The sequence below is a fragment of the Drosophila eugracilis genome, unplaced genomic scaffold, assembly GCF_018153835.1.
Source record: "Drosophila eugracilis isolate 14026-0451.02 unplaced genomic scaffold, ASM1815383v1 contig_1213, whole genome shotgun sequence".
NCBI lineage: Eukaryota > Metazoa > Arthropoda > Insecta > Diptera > Drosophilidae > Drosophila > Drosophila eugracilis.
In genome coordinates, this window is record NW_024572000.1 from 61,133 (window position 1) to 78,056 (window position 16,924).

The window sequence follows — 16,924 nt, forward strand, 5'->3', positions numbered from 1 at the left end:
TTCCTTAACGATTTTTATGATTGTGGAGACAAATCGGCGTCATCAAAAATTGTGCCTTGGAAAACGAGTTTTTCGAAATGATTTGCATAGAAATGCTGCCTCGCTCGGTTGCAGTTGCTAGAGCGAGAGGGAAAAGGGTGTACCGCCATGATTATTAAAGAAGAAGCAGAGAAGATCTTTGAGTTGGGGATCAAAGGGAAATTCTTTTTGGAGAGATATTAAGGGAGTGGGAAGACGACTGCTCAGACTTTGTGTCTGTGACTGCCATCTTTTCCCTATATATATCTTTTATGATAAATCATATAATACCACCAATCCCATGTACAGACTGTTAGTTTCCAAAAAGCATTATAACAGATCAGGGGAGAGGGTTAGTTATTATTTGATATCATCATGAATGTACGTATGGGATGGATGGGCAGGATCTGCATTTCTAAGTAGGGATGTTCACGGGGGTTGAGGATCAAACAAAGGTTTGATCTTCATTCGCTTGCATTTCATTTTCATTTTTCAAATCATTTTTGTCAGACAACCATTTTGAAATTGTTGTTTTTTTCGAGTAAATCATAAGTGGCAGCTGTTAACCCTTGCCAGGCATTAAAATATTTAGGGTTGCCCTGTAGCTATCATGCAGATTTCTAGTTACATAACACACACTATGTACGTGATGCACTCAGTCGAAAGGAACCGACCTGGAATCGAATCAAATCAAATCAAAATCCGAATCGAAGCGAATTGAATGAAAATTTAATGTACAGTAATCGTGGGACAAACTCAAATGCATAATTCATGCGAAGTTAGGGATTTTTTATTTAAAAGGGTTTGTGATTGTTAAAAAATGGGAAATTGTCTTTAATTGCTGAAAGATTTTAATCTGCGACTAACTCTCTGTTAGCTATTTTAATCGGTTCCAAGGCTAACAAGGTTATATTCTTAAAGTTTACATATAAAATTCTATTCCCTTAAAGTCCCCAATTCATATATTTCCCCATAATTAACCCTTAGGCTAAGTAAAATTCCCGTCGGCAAATCAATGGCCAATCCGAAATCCCAGTTGCGAAAAAGGGCAATCCTTGCTCAAGACAAGCAAGAAGAGCTGCCATAAGAGAAATATGGATAACTAAAAGGAGCAGCAGCACATAAAGGAAAATATGATTGGAGGTCTCAAAAAAAAAGAAAACCGAAAGAAAAATCAAGAAGAAAGAAATACAATAAGGGCTTGCTGCGCTGGCGACGACGTCGACGTTGCTCCGCCTAAAGTTGTCATAATTTGCTATATATTTTTTTATATATATTTTTATTTATTTGCCGATCCGCTGCGCACGTTCATAAAAAACGAAGACGTTTCGCTGTTGTTCTTGTTGTTTTTTTTTTGTTATTTCTCTCTCTGCTGCGACAGAGAGGGAGCGTGGTTAGAGTAGCACAGCTATAGGGGTTACACAAACTAACATTAACTGTTAACATTCGAACTACAGTCTTATACGGCATTTCCCCAGCTGTTAAGCATATTAACAGGGGCCGAGAGCGGCCGAGTGAGAGTGAGAGAGGGAGAAGAGCAGAGAGAGAGCTGCCGCGAATTTTGGCGGCCACTTTGGGGCAACTCCTGTTTTTTTTCACAAACGCTCCCCATTTGCCGCCATTTGCTCTCCGGCCGCGCGGGGGCGCCACTCGCACACTTGCAGTCGCAGTCGCCCGAAAAAAAAGGACATTTCGCTTCGGCTTTTCGAGTTTCTCGCTTGCTCGTCCGCTCGCTTCGGACTCGTTTTCCAGCCCGAGTTTCCGATACGATTCCCGATTCCGATTTCGATTCTTGGCCCCGTAGCTTCAGTCGGCCAAAAAGCAGCCTGCCAGTCGAAGGCTGCCCAGAACTCAGAACTCCAGTATTCGGTACTCTCGAATCCCAAGGATTGCAGTCCCAAGTCTAACGGTACCGCAGTGCGTTTTTATTACCGCCGCCTCCGCTGCTTATATATATATATATATCTATATCTATATGTATATGCGCACACGGACTCGCTGTTGTGTGCGTGCGGGGGGCGGGGGCATGCGTGTGCGTGTGTGTATGTGAGTGTGGGCGGTCGCGCGTGTTTAATTAATCATAAAATCTACGTTAGAAACCGCTAAAGTAAAAAGTAACTCGCCAAAAACAAAAACAAAAGAAAAAACATAAAAACAAATCTAAAAAACAAAAGCAAAATATTTAAGGAAAGAAGGAGAGGGGGTGTGAGTGCGGGAGGGAGATGGCCAGAGCGGGGAGATAATGTGCAATAAACTCGATTTCGGAATAAACTAACTCCTGTGACGAATACTAACGCCCTCCTTTGCCGACGGCATTCGTGAGATACTTAAGCTGAAAAATCAAGAAGATGGTTACTCAAGGATAGGAAAACGGGAGGAAAAGGAGAGAGAAGCGATTTAAATCAAGTGAGTAATTAATATATTTAAGTTCTTTATGGTTATCAACTTTTAAAAAGGTTATTTGATGGAATTTCTCTAACAAGTTACCCAAACTTAAATTTCAAGTTCCTTTTTTTGTTATTGTTGAAGTTTCAATTGGATTTAATGGTTAAAAGTTCATTTTATTGGTAAAAATGTTTATAACAATAAAAAGTTAGTAACAAATTTATCGTTTTATACAGCCATCAGTAAGCACTTTTACTTTAAACTGTGAAAATTGTGAGCAACTTAAGTTTAGTTAAAGGTTTTAGTTTAAATTGAAGTGAGTTTAGGAAAGTGATTTACATTTTGCACTTATTAGATGCAAAATTATTTTTAATTTTAAGTTTATTAAGTGAAGTTAGGCAATATCAAGTAATAATAAATTGATTTCCTATGGGTTACTTCGAGCAGAACTACAGAAACTAAAGTGTTTAAAGAAGGAACTGATTAACAGCTAAACAAAGTTAAAGAGATTTTTAAAGATATTTTCAAGATATATCAAGTGAAAAAATGCTTAATCCATTAGTTAAACTATGACTTAAAGTGAATACATTCATTAGTTAAGAGCTAAGTAACTTAAAGTCTACGTTTAAAGTAAACTCACAAACTTAAAGCTATTAAAGTTAAAAATCAGTTAACAGAAAACTCACATAGCCCCCTAAGGAATGCATGAAATAAAGTGTGTATGAAGTGTTTTGAAATGGAAATTCAAGCATTCAAATTTAAGGGAAATAGTACGAAAATAAGTTCTGTAATATTTCTAATGCTTTTCTCTAAGAACTGTCACAGGTTTCAACCCCATTTTGTGAGGGAAAATCTGACTTTGCTTTTCATTCCCTTCGATAAGTTTGATGCTCATTTGAGTGTGAGGGGAAAACTTTAATTTAAAAGATAAGTAATGTATAAGAAAAACGGGTGATTTATACACAACTTTATGTTCGATTGGTTAAGTTAGTTCTTAGAAACGTTTTAGATTCTTTAATTCATAGTTTAACCTTCTAAGTTCTTATTTCTATAGAGATTCCTGGGCTTAAGGTAGCTCAAAGTCGCTTTCTTTAGTCGAAGAACAACATTTGGGGAAAAGCTAATAAATATATATATTAAAAATAAACCCAGGGTGATATTCTATATAAATCCTGATGGATGTTGACTCCCCTGAACTCCCCACAAATGCATTTGCTGTGGCATATGCACACACACAAACACACGTGCCTTCCGAGAAACCTACAAATTGGGGAGCACATATTGCCCGAGATCGAAATCCAGCCTGGGGCTACTTTTCTATACTGCCCCTCCCCCGCACCCCTCACCAACCATTGCCTAGATTATTTAACTTTGACACTTTATGCGAGGACATGCAACTGCAACAGAGCAGCCCGAAAGTTGCATGTTGAGCTTATGTCAAAGTTAACATAAATACAACTACTTTGTGCCCCAAAGGTGGATGGACGGGGTCAAGGGGCTGCTAGATGGGTGATGGGTGGCATAAGGTCGTTGTTCGCTTCGGAGTCTGTGCCCAGGGATATGACAGGGGGCTGGGGATGTGTGCGTGCTTATGTGTGTGTGTGTGTGCTTGTTATGCAATGACAACAACATGAGCAAGTCGAACAATACCCCAATCCTAACCCCAATCCCAAGCCAATGGAACGAGCAGCAAGAGCATGTCAAGAAGAAAATTAACATAGAAACCAGGAGGAGATGGTAGATAGAGGGCGGGGAAAGACTTCTCAGAGACATGGGCCATCTAGGGTTAAACGAAAAGATGACAGGTGTCAAGTCAGTGTGTCAAAGATAGAGAGATTGCAGGGGCAAGTCAAGATGCAAGTTGCAGTTGCAGTTCAGATACAAAAATATGTATAAAGACATCTGGTCAGTGGCTTCCCCTCCCTTCGCCCCTTTTCATTTATTGTTTTAATTAATTTATGAGTCGCGCGATTTCGTTGCAGTGTGTATTTTCCGAGTTTCCCCTGGCCATAAATTCATTTGTAAAATTCGAAGCGCTTTAGCCAGTCTATCTCTCATTTTTCCCGCCTCCCCTTTGGCTTTTCCCAACCCCTTCGCGCTGCTTTGGGTTTTCATATATTTTGATATAAAATTTATTTTCATTTTAATAATAAATACGCGACGGCTGTTAGGCAAAACAAAAAAAAAAGCAGACAAGCTAGCCGAGCGGATGAAATATTTATTTTGTGTTATGACAGAAATGTGGCCATAGACTGTATATAAAAATGTATCTATCAGATACGTTTTACCTCCCCTTTAAGGCCCCCCTCCCACCATAGTTCTCGGCATATTTTGTAGCTTTTGAATGCGAATATTTGGCGAAAATGTTTTTATTATTCGCAGCGTGATTCTGTAATGTGGGCCATTGAAGCTGCCACAGCGCCCATCCTCGCCTGCGAATTCTATCTGAATCTATATATCAATCCATCTGTTTGCGCCTCCCCCTCCCCTGTAGCCACCACCCCGATCTCTCTTAGATCTTCTCAGATATGCAGCCATATCATGCATTTCTGCATTTGTGAATTTTTCATTTCAATTCCGTTGGCCAATTCAATAAGCCGCATAAATTGAATTTTTATTGGCCAAGTTTATTAGTTGGCTGCCATTCTAACACGGTTAGAACCAGCCCGAGTTGCCTTTTTTATGGCCTTCTGTCGGGGTATTAAACCAAATTCAATTCATATTCATCAAATTCGAATTTGGGCTTGGCCAGCCTTTGCCAAATTACGGAAATGATTGAGGAAAAAGTTAGATTGAATTAATAACCAAATCTATTTGCTAAATTTGATTTTAGTCGGTGATTGGCGGTATGATTAAGGTATCAAATAATCTTATTAAATACTGTAAATGAATATATAAAATAGCTTTTAATATTGATAATTGATCTTAATATAAAGTTTAATAAAAATATTAAAAAAGAGGAGAATTTGATGATTTTTAATGCTGTAATCAATCTAGAAATGAAAACCAATTTATTGCCTGTGTTAAGTAAGCTACAGAAGGGGGTTAAAGGAACAAGCTGAACATTTTCTTTTCAGTTTTTAATATATTGTAGCTAATAATAAACTATTAAACGGTTTTTAGACTGCCTTTAACTACTGAAAAACCTCTAACTAATACCCAAAGTAGTTTAAGTACCAAAAAGAATATCAAACATTGAAAATCGCTAAAAACAGAGCCATTTTACTCACATTTCCTGCCATAATAAACCTTAAATACCAAGTTACTAACCATAACCCGTTCGTTGTCCTTGCTAAGTGCCAAAAATTCAAGCCAAAAGGTGGCTGCTGAAGGCAATTATTTCCCTCGTTTATGAGTAATTAAAACGAAGCAAAGGCGAGACGGGCACTGGCAAAATATCAAAAATGGCCAAGCAAGTGTGGGCGATCAGGTGAGTGAGAGAGAGAGAGACAGAGAGAAACAGAGCAGAAGGGGGTAGACAAACAAGTGTCCAACTATGTATGTGTGCTCTGTAGCTGTGTGTGTGTGTGTGTGTGCCCTGGTACTTTGCATAGATTGTCCACTTTAGATTAAGCCATGAATAATTTATGTGCGTCTCTTATGATTTTAATTGTTTGCAATGGCAGCTTAACAACTCCACCAACCCTTTATTATTCCTTTCAAACGGAAAGAAGGAACAAGGAAGAAGGAGGAGAGGCATAAACGTAGAACGAAAGCGGAGCCAGAAAAACAAAGTAGCGCCCCAAAAGCAAATGCAAAACAATACAAGCTTGAAGTATCTCTGTGTGTGTGTGTGTAACTGTTGGGATATCTGGATTTTAGCCTTCTTCTTCCCAGGCCATTTCATTCATTGCCAGACCCTTCTTCCCAGGCATTTGCATTCCCCACACACAGATACGCACAACTACCAATACATATCTCTATGTATATATCTGTGTGGCGCTTAACCCCCCGCTGGGCTCAACTGGTTGACCGTCGTCTGGCAGCGTTCCATTTCGCTTCCCTCTCAAAAATTATATGAAAATTATACCAATTCAACTCATAAAATTTTTTCAGCTTAATAAATTTAGCAGACATTTTGTAAGGGCAACCCTGGCAGTGGGAAATTGGAACTCTGAACTCTCCTCATTGGCTGTCCCCCCTCTCGTTCATGGACATGTTTTCGTTTTGGGAAGCGAGGCTTTCATGCAAAATGGTCAGTTGCGGAGTGGCCTTAAGTCTCTCTCCCTTCTGACTTCATACTATACATAAATATATATATATATGTATATGTATATAGACTAGCACATCGGGGGAGCGTTAACCAGACGCAGTTGCCTTGCTTAAGCGAAGCTCATAAATTTGCCTCAAACAATTTCCCACTTTTTTTTTGCCTGCTTCTTCAACCGTTTTTATTTCCCATATTTTCTTTAGCTTTTTTTTTTTTGGAAAGTCAGCTCAGTGGGAGGAAAAAGCGTGGGGCTTATGTTCACCTTGCTGGAGTGTTTTTTACTATATAAGCTTGGCATGTGTCAGGTGAAACTGGAGTGGCTATTTATCAACCAATCCTCTGAAATGAATCATGCTACTGCGGGAAATAAGTCAGTATTTATTCGTTTTTAAAATCTACAAAATAGGAAAGGCCATTTTAAGTACCTAACATTTGAGGTATATCTTAAAATATTTTGATATAATTTTGAACTTAGCTATAATTCCTATCGGATCTGTCAGAATCTCGCTAGCCGAAATCCGCCCAATAATGTGATGTACAGACTGGCAGTTGTTCGTGTTCGATCGACGGTTGAAACAACAGACTTCAATCAAGATCTCGCATTGCCACTTCCCTGGCCCCCGTGGAAGACTTCCAAAGTGTCTGTTTACGTTGGGCTCGGGTTCATTCATTCGATGGCTCCTAAAACAGAGCAAACCAATTGGCCCCGGATATATGCACTGGGCCATCAATCAATCAAGCGAATTGCAATGAATTTTGATCAATATCCGCTGAAGACGTTTCGTTGGGGTTGAGGGGAGAAGGGGAAAGAACCAGCATATATACTCAACCATAATTCACGATTTGGCTGAATGATTGACGCCGTGTTGATTCCGGACTTTAGTTGAAAGACCATGCCCGCGAGATCCGAAAGATTTAGAGTTCCTTTCGAGAGGCTGTGGACCACCTGCTGACAGGAAACTTTGCCTATTCCAATTTTCGGTGGGCTTTGCCGTGGAGTGACAAAAGAAATGAAAGCTTGAAAGTTTTTCCTGATGGAATCCCACCGCAGACTTGTGGAACTTCTTCTTAAAGCTCCAAAGCGTCAGAGAGAGAGAGAGGTTTCCTTAGCAATTGCGGAAGTTTTATGTTTTTGGCTGTGCGTAAATCGCTCAAGAAATCAGCTCAAGTGGAATAAGTTGTGGCCTCGGCTCACTTTAGTTTCGGTTAACACTTTCGCCCAGGTCCAGACTTCAGACTTCGGTTCTTCTTCGGTTGAGGGGCCAGCTACTCCTCCACATCTCGCCCTGGCTCCTGCATTAAACAAATTGATTTTCGATGAGCCCATCGGCATTGATAGAAATAGTGGAGTCGATGTGCGTACGTCGATGATTTCGAGTGCGTCGAATCGATATTCTACACGGATACCATTGTATCTCTGCGTCTCTGTATCTGTATATGGCGAGTGTTTACCTTTGCCAATAAATTCTCTTAATTGCCGGGAAATAATCATAAAGCAATCGGCCGTAATGCGGATGGGATACCCGTGCAAGCCTTATTTTCGGTGGCCATCTCGGGGCTTTGGGACTTGCAGGGAGGGAAATTGAGAATTTGTTGCCCTGTTGAAAGTGTAACTCAGAAACGGTGTGGAATTATGTTGAAATCGATTTACTTCGAAATTTATGCGGCGCATACATCCAGCACTTTAGTTGGGATTGGGCAACCAAGCTAGTATATCCCCTCGTCGGGAACTCCCCCAAAGTTGGCCATTCATATTGTATACCATTTCATGTCCGATAGAATGTGTTCAAATTCACAGTCATAGTCGTAGTCGTTCTAAAAATGCCGGCCACCAGGAAGTACTTGGATAACTGGTGCTATCTGGGAGGTCGCTGTGTCCTACTCCTGGCAGGTCGTCGTTTCTTTACCAGGCGGCGATCCAATACCCGGCTAGCTTTGGACTTTCCCAGTTTTAGCACGAGATCAGCTGAAGGTTTCTATACGGATTTTGGAGGAAACAGAAGAAGGGGAAGGGAACATTAAAGTACTCAAGATGCTGGTATCCATTTTGAGAGTACTTACACCTCGATAGCCGATATCTGCCGGCGTCAAGTAAATTAGGTAGAATAATCTGAGAGAGATTCGACGCACAAGCCCAATCATCTGGGTAGGCTGAAAGTTATGCTGAGTGATTCCGTGTAATAAATCAATAAATTACCCACTCTTACGCGATTGGCTCATGCAAAACTCTTTTGGGTTTCCTCCAACCCGGTCAAGAGTCCACGCCAACTCCGTAATATCCAAATTCCCGCTCCAGCCGTGTCGAATCCAGACCGTGGGCTGCTATTAAGTTATACGCGACTAACCATATGCGCCCTGTTCATTTATTCAACGTCTAAAATTGCGACACGCCGCTATTCATATATTCAAAAATTTATCATAAAGTCTGACCGGGCGCTCCTTACGTGACGATCCAACCATATGCATATATCTTGCTAAATAACACTGCCCAACATGGTCTTTGAACTGGATAATGTACCCTGATTTTCTGTATATAAGAAGCCTTCTTAAGATTTCACATTCTGAAAGGTAACTTGATGGTTAGAAAGTTTTTCATTTTAACAAAGTTTTATCTAAACTTAACTTAGATTTGTTAACCAGTGTTACTGTCAGGAAAATAGTAGACATAGAAAGTTTCTTACAAGATTTTCCCTACATTTTCCCCCCTTTCGTTGCCAGGGAGCAGTCCATGAGCAGACCTCGGCGGCAATTGGGATCAGGAGGTGAGCGCTTCCGATCGAGAGGATAATGTGTTCAATATTTCGCAACCGCATCAATTACCGTGGGACTGGCGGCACCAGGAGCGGCAGCGGTGAGCGGGAGAGGGACCGGGATCGAGACAGGGAACGGGATCGTGATCGGGAAAGGGATAGAGACGCCCTGCTGGCCAAGGAACTGGATGCGGATAGCAATAACAATGGCACCGAGCCCCAAATGGAAACGGAAACGGTGCCGGAATCCGATACGGAAAGGGAAATGGCTGAAGAGAACGGCGAAGATCAGGAATTGGAGAACAGCAATGAGGCTCTGGACCTATCGCTGATCTCGTCCAGCGGCCGGGAATCGCTGCCGGGCAGTGGTCACGTCTCGCTGGAGGCTCTACAACATACCAAAGTGGCGGTGGCCCAGTTCGCGGCCTCTGCGATGGCGGGCAACCATCAGCCCGCCGATCTGGCCATGGTACAGTCCACCATCTTCAATGTCCAGCGGCAGCATCTGATGCAGCTGCAGCTCATCCAGCACCTGCAGAGTCAATTGAAAAGAGCCGAGGCAGCCGCCTTGGGCAGGCAATCTCACAGTGACGAGGAGGAGGACGAGCCGGAGCCCAAGAAGCAGCCTACCAATGGCGAAAAGACGGAAGAGGAGGAGGAGGAACCGGAGCAGAGTCCCGACTTAGAGCAGGATGTAGAGCCGCGTCGGGAGGAGAATTCAAAGACTGACAAGAGAGGGAACTGAGGACAGAAAGGCGGAGCCGGAGAGCTACCAACCCATGATGTGCGACATCAGCTCGAGCCTGGCCTCGAGCATCATCACCAACCACGATCCCCCGCCAGCTCCCAACGAGCCCAACTGCCTGGAGATGCTGCAACGCAGAACAGAGGAGGTCCTCGACTCTGCTTCCCAGAGTTTGCATGCTGCCCAGATGCAGGAGGAGTACTCGGAGTATGCCTCCAAAGAAGCTCAAAGTCGCGGTGAGATTTTCAAGCATCGCTGCAAGTACTGCGGGAAGATCTTTGGCAGCTACTCGGCTCTCCAGATCCACCTGAGATCGCATACTGGGGAACGTCCATTCGTTTGCAATGTCTGCGGGAGTAAGTTCACCACGAAAGGCAATCTGAAGGTCCACTACCAGCGTCACACGCAGATCTTTCCACCCATGCTGCTGCCACCAGGAGTAGCGCCCAACATGGGGCATTCGGGTCAGGGTCAGGCTCAGGCCGAGCAGTATCCCATTCGGCTGCCTTTTGTGCCTCCAGTGGCACCAGCAGGTCAGGAGCAGGTTCAGCAGCAGGTGGAAGACCCGGAGGAGATCAGGCAGGAGATCCCAGTGCAGCAGGCAGAAGATCTCAGCAAGCCGGCGGTGAAGGAGAAGGAGAAGTCCCACTCTCCCGTGGAGCGTGTCAAGACCCCCAAAGAGGTCAAGCCAGAGGTTCAGCAGCCGTCACCAGAGAAGCCTGAAAAGGAGGTCTCCAAGCCGGCGGTAACCCCATCGCGACGAAATGGTTCTGTTCGCAAGCGCCAGACAAGCAGTGCTGGGAGTCCTCCTCAAGAGGACAGGGAACGAGATCTCGCCGAGCACTTGCACATTGCCAAGCTGGTGAGACGATCCTCATCCAGCAGGGAATCTCAGCCGGCGGAGTACTCCCTAGCCCAAATGGAGCGCATCATTGACAAGTCCTGGGAGGATCTGATTGAGATCGACAAAACCTCGGAGACGTCGAAGCTGCAGCAGTTGGTGGACAACATCGAGAACAAGCTGACCGACCCCAACCAGTGTATCTTCTGCCAGAAGGTCATGTCCTGCCGCAGCTCCCTTTGCAGATGCATATCCGGACTCACACTGGCGAGCGTCCATTCCGCTGCAAGATCTGCGGCAGGGCCTTTGCCACGAAGGGCAATCTGAAGGCCCACATGAGCATACACAAGATCAAGCCGCCGATGAGGAGCCAGTTCAAGTGTCCTGTATGCCACCAGAAGTTCTCCAATGGCATCATCCTGCAGCAGCACATTCGCATCCACACCATGGACGATGGTAGCGGCGGGCAGGGAGCTCCTCCCGGAAATCCTGGCGAGGCTGAACGGTTAGGTATCGAAGATCAAAACTCAAACAAGTCACTGGGAACTTCGGACACCCTGGATTTCTCCACCACCATTTCGGATCACTCCGGTCAGAGATCTGAGTCTTCGCAGGGTGGAGACTTCGATGAGTTCATGACCATGGACAGTACTGATGACTCTAGGGACAACTCCAGTGCCGCCACAGCCACTCCTCATCCTCTGGAAAGGGAAAGGGACAGAGAGAGGGAACGAGAACGAGAACGGGAGCGAAGGCTTCCCAATGATGGCTCCGATGAGAGATCTCATTCGAATCCCGATCTGGCCGGTGGACGCAGCGAGAGTGGGGAAATGCCCGCCATGGATCTCTCCTCGCCATCTTCAGCCTCTGGTCGTATCTTTGGAACTGGTCTGGCAAATGGAGCTGCTGGCGGAGGATCCGGAAGCGGGGGCCTTCCCATGCTCGGAATGCCCATGCCTCCGAATCTCCTGCTCATGGCAGCTGCCCGCGAAGAGATGCATGCTCTAGGCCACGCCCACGCCAAGTTTCCCCTGCTGCCCTTCGGTCCACTTGGATTTATGGGTAAGTTAATAACATTTGTATATATATATCTTGATAAATAAGATCTCATAGCTATATAATGATAAAAGTTAATCGCTTGTTAAGAACTTCAATTGGGATTTTATCAATCAAGAGGAAACTTACTTTCCATGGGTTTCCCATTCAATCCCATTGCTATACTATATGGTTCTCCTATTGAAAAGTCCAAAGATATATAAATAAATCCGGCAAACTGCGCATCTCTTCCACGCCGCAGTTGGCATTAACTCTCCTCTCGACTGCGAGATGACAAAGCCTCTTTGTCTGCCACCTTTGACCCCGTCAGCGTTTGCCAAGCAGCTCGGAGCGGATGAGTGCGATAAATCTGCGATCTGGCCGCGACATAACTCAATTGGACCGAGACAAAGCATCCGCGTGAGCACTTCGCACCCAGCTCCATGCGAATCCCAATCCCAATCCATGTCTGATATGCCTATGCCAAAAAATTCCGCAATTTATTTATAAACATTGGCGCATTCCCGGATCGAGGCCCATGCGATCGAGTAGCGATCTGTCGCCTCATTATGTCACAACCTTTTACGCGGATGGATATTTATTATATCCGAGATCGTGGCGAACGACATTTGGTGGCACGCGTGCCGGGAATTATGTGTCCCCCACTGACCTCGCGAGTAACTCTTTGTCTGCATCCCGCCCCCTCATCCGCAGGTCTGCACCCGCCCCCCAATGTGTGCAATCTCTGCTTCAAGATGCTGCCCAGCCTGGCCGCCTTGGAGAGCCATCTGCAGAGCGAACATGCCAAAGAACCGGCGACGGGCCACGCCCACCGCCCACACAGCAGTGATGCCGGATCGCCGTACGGTGCCAAGGTGAGTGCTAACATTTATCGTTTAAGTCTTTGATGAAGTCTAGAGGAATGTCATAATATTAATGGGTATTAAGTTATTAGAAATATGAAATATTATATCTCAGACTTGCTACTTTCTCTTACTAATTCACTGAGTTTCCCTTTCCAATGCCACTCACTAATCACTTCCATAGTCAGCCAGGGAGCAGCATTCCCTGCCCCAATATGGGAGCACTTACATCACATCCAGCCAGCCAGCCATCCAGCCAGCCTAATCCCACCTCAACTCTCGCTTTGAGAACCAGTGCCATCTGGCAGTAGAGAGTCCAAATCGATTCCTTGCTCATGATTAATTAAAATGTTCACGGGTTCAGCTAGCTCCTTGATTTGGCCAAATATGGACGGGGCAGAGCCCGTTTTGGCCACAACCATACAAATTATGAGCACATTATTAATTGCCCGGCGTGTTCTCTTGTCACTGACTGGGCCTTATTATGAAGAAATTGTGGCCAACTTGCATAGCTTTGCCTTAATTGTTGGCGTTCCGCTTTGCGTCCTCCACTTGGCTTGGTTTGCTGGAACCGCAGACCCAGACTCGCAGGTTCATCAGAGAGAAAGAGCTGGCTTTAAGTGCCCGGATTACATCGCCCAACAATGCCAATTATTTATTAAAGTGCGTGCCCTGCCTGCCCACCCCCCATGCCCAGATGGAGTGGTTCTGCTGTGGCTGCCCATAACTTTAGTACAAATGCTAGTATTAATATTTATTTCTGGCCGGGGCACGCACTGCGGCATTGTCTCTCTATGACTAATGACATCGTTCATTATGGCTTACATTCTTGGAGTATTTCCAAAATTGAAACCGAATGTCTCGGCACAGGAGCGAAATTTCAGGGGCCCATATACAGTATTCAGAGTTTGAAGAATATTAGCGAGTATTTTTTTGTATAGCTAGACTTTGAAATCAAAATCTTGGCTACTTAGTTAAAATTTGAAAAATTTAAATATTTTTATAGGAAGATTCCCCACTGAACCGCTCCCTTGTTGCCTCATTGTGGTCTAAAAGCAAGTGCAGTGTAAATGTCATAACATTTTCAGTTGGTAATCAGCAAGTTTCCTCTGTGCTCCCCCTTTTTCCCCTTGGCCACGCCAGCGGAGGAGCAGCAGACAGCCAGCATTTGTACTTCTTTGGCTGAGGACCGGCCACGTTCCGTTTTGCTCGCTTAGCACATTGTTGATGATCTAGAGCAGACTCTACAGCAGGGATCGGGAAGGAGAAGTAGGGTTAGAGATAGGGATAGGGATAGGAAGCTAGGGGAATCTGGGAATCGGCATCATCTTTTGGGCTTGAAATTTCTAAATGATTCAAAAATCTTAAGTAATTACGAGAATGCATTATGATGATGCGAAATTTACGACTCCGTCTGGTATGTTCTCCGGATTGGGATGAAAACTGTTGAAGGGGTGTCAGAGAGGATAGGGGTTAGGGAATGAGGGATAGTTGGAGAGATATAGAGGAGCCTGTGCCGGATCGGTGACGGTGTGTGCGATGCATTCAATGCAAATAAATTATGCTACGCTTTATGCAAAATTATTTAATCTTTTGTTCGTCGCGTCTGCTGGGGACACCGAGAGCACTATCCTACGAGCATGTAGTTTCTGTAGTTTATATTCACATACCCCTCCCCTCGTACAGAATCCCCCTCTTTCGGCGAACAATTGTTTTGCCATAAAAATATGAGACCCGGCGGCATCGTCTGCCCGAGATAATTAGTTGGCATTATTACACGCGATGGCATAGAAAAATTGTAAATTATGTTTTTGGCTTTCACTCTCTCCTCTCTGACTCGCCTCTCTCTCCACGAAAATGAGATTATTAAGAGGCGCGAGTCCGCTGCTGCGGCGGGATTAACGGCACATTTAACTGAAAATGCGCAGAAATTAGCGCCCGTCGCGAAAGTATCTCGCCCTGTAACTTTGTATCTCATCGCATTTCAGCTCACTCTCAATCCAAATCTGTTTGCAAAGAAGCCGCCTTCGTCGTTGCCGTCGTCAGCGGGTGACAAGTTGCCGGAGCCAGCAGCCCAGCCCTTTCCCACTGAGAACCCCCCAGCGACGCCCATCAAAGAGGATCCCGATCAGGAGCCATCCATGGTGGAAGAGGGTGCTTCGGCTGGAGAAGGATCTGGCACTGGAGCTGCCTCGAGCTATCCCCAGGAAGCAGGTGATGCTGAGCAGTCCCTGATGAAGATGCAGCTCCGTAAGTTGCTTTTAAAAACCATTCTAAGCATCTGTCCGCAATCCCAAGACTCTCTTTCCCTTAGATGCCCATCGCTTTCCCGCCAGTCCTCTTGACTTTCAGCAGGCCCTGATGTCCGCAGGTCCTCCCACTTCCAGCTTGGATCCTCCGGTGAATAACAAGCACTTCTGCCACGTCTGTCGGAGGAACTTCAGCTCCAGCTCCGCTCTTCAGATTCACATGCGCACCCACACCGGGGACAAGCCCTTCCAGTGCAATGTGTGCCAAAAGGCCTTTACTACCAAGGGGAATCTCAAGGTACTACCAGGGGATACTCCCTTTTTTTTTAGCTATTAAACTCACCTGGCTCCTCCTTGATTTGTTAATCTTTTCAAGGTGCATATGGGCACTCACATGTGGACGAATCCGACTTCGCGGCGAGGTCGTCGAATGTCCTTGGAGCTACCCATGCGTCCTGGTCCCAACTCGGGCCAAGGTCATCCCGGATCAAGTGCTGAACAAGAGTTCATGCAACGACGGCCGGAGCTCTTCTTTCCCTACCTACCACCCTTCTTTAACGGACTGCCACCAAAGGTGAGAAAAGAAAGATTTATTTTGGGGAGTCTTTAATTTCTTTTAAGGGGTTTTTCTAATATGATGATCTCTTTTGGTAACCCATCTAATTAGTGCCCTTTACCTTCCCCTTACTTTCTATCTATTTCTCAGCCTGGTGAACTAAGTCCCAGCGCCTTTCCCAATATTCCCCCGCCGCCCTTCGCCAATGGCGGGAAGTATCCTTATCCGCCCGGACTATTGGGCTTTCCAGGATTTCTCGCCCAACATCCCTATGGACTAGAGCGGAGGAGCAGCAGCAAGTCACCCACGCCAGAGCCAGCCCAGAGTCCTTCTCTCAGGGAGGACGAAGGTTCCGGCAATATCTGGCATCCACTGAGTCGCATTAAGGTGGAGAACAATCAAAACGAGGGCTTGGGCGGATTCAACGAGCAGGAGGATCAGGCCGAGGCAGAGGCGGAGGCCACTGGAGGAGGAGGCGACAACGAGGAGTCGGAGTCTAGAGATGCGGAGAAGTAACTGATGATGAGATCTTAGTCTTGGAACACACATGGTTTTTGTGGAGTACATATCTTGAGCATTACCCTACGCTAAGCTTCAACTAGCACTGACACGAACTCAAACACCCAACCCCCCAAACTCACACACACTTATACGAATATATCCTTTGTGTCTATACATATATATATATATTTAGATATATATATATAGTACGGTTAATTGATAGCGATCTTCAAGGCATTTAAATGCATTAAGTTTAGCCGGTAAGTTGTAAAAATAGCAGATCGAGGAAGGAACTTGGAGGAGTCTCCAAGAGAGTCTCCTCAACCGGATCAGGCAGGCTGCGAGGTCAGAACTTAACTAATTTTATGGCTATACCTAGATATATTTAAAAACATATACCGATAAATACACGTAATGTAAACTGTGGTAGTTGCATATAAAAACAAAAATTGAAATCTAAAACCGAAAACCGAAAAAAACCGCGACAAAAATGATCAAAAATAAAGCCGGCGTGCAAAATTGCAAAGAAAATTCAATGACGTTTCTCTTCCGGGAAGTGGGCAGCATTCCTTTCGAGGGCTGGGAGGATCGAGAATCGCTTCAACGATGGATTCAATAAATTCATGCAAATTGGCAGCTTTGGTAAGTGCGCGCCTCCTTCGATCGTGCCACATGCCACGCGCAGGCCATTCATCATCCCCATACCCTTCGAAAAGACGCCCTCGCCTTGGGATTGCCACTCCCAACAGATGTTTTCATTTTTGATTCATT

At 44.9% G+C, this 16,924-nt stretch overlaps 1 protein-coding gene across 1 annotated transcript; it reads left to right on the forward strand.

Annotated features, from left to right (window-relative positions):
• The first annotated feature begins 1,627 nt into the window (after nt 1-1,627).
• LOC108112357 (homeotic protein spalt-major) lies at nt 1,628-16,658 on the forward strand. Its single transcript, XM_017222189.2, is given in 9 exon segments — nt 1,628-2,424; nt 9,332-10,099; nt 10,101-11,186; nt 11,189-12,011; nt 12,699-12,859; nt 14,836-15,097; nt 15,162-15,394; nt 15,473-15,670; nt 15,803-16,658. Coding segments are annotated over 8 exon segments (3,828 nt in total). The 5' UTR covers nt 1,628-2,424; nt 9,332-9,400; the 3' UTR covers nt 16,169-16,658.
• The last annotated feature ends 266 nt before the right edge of the window (nt 16,659-16,924 follow it).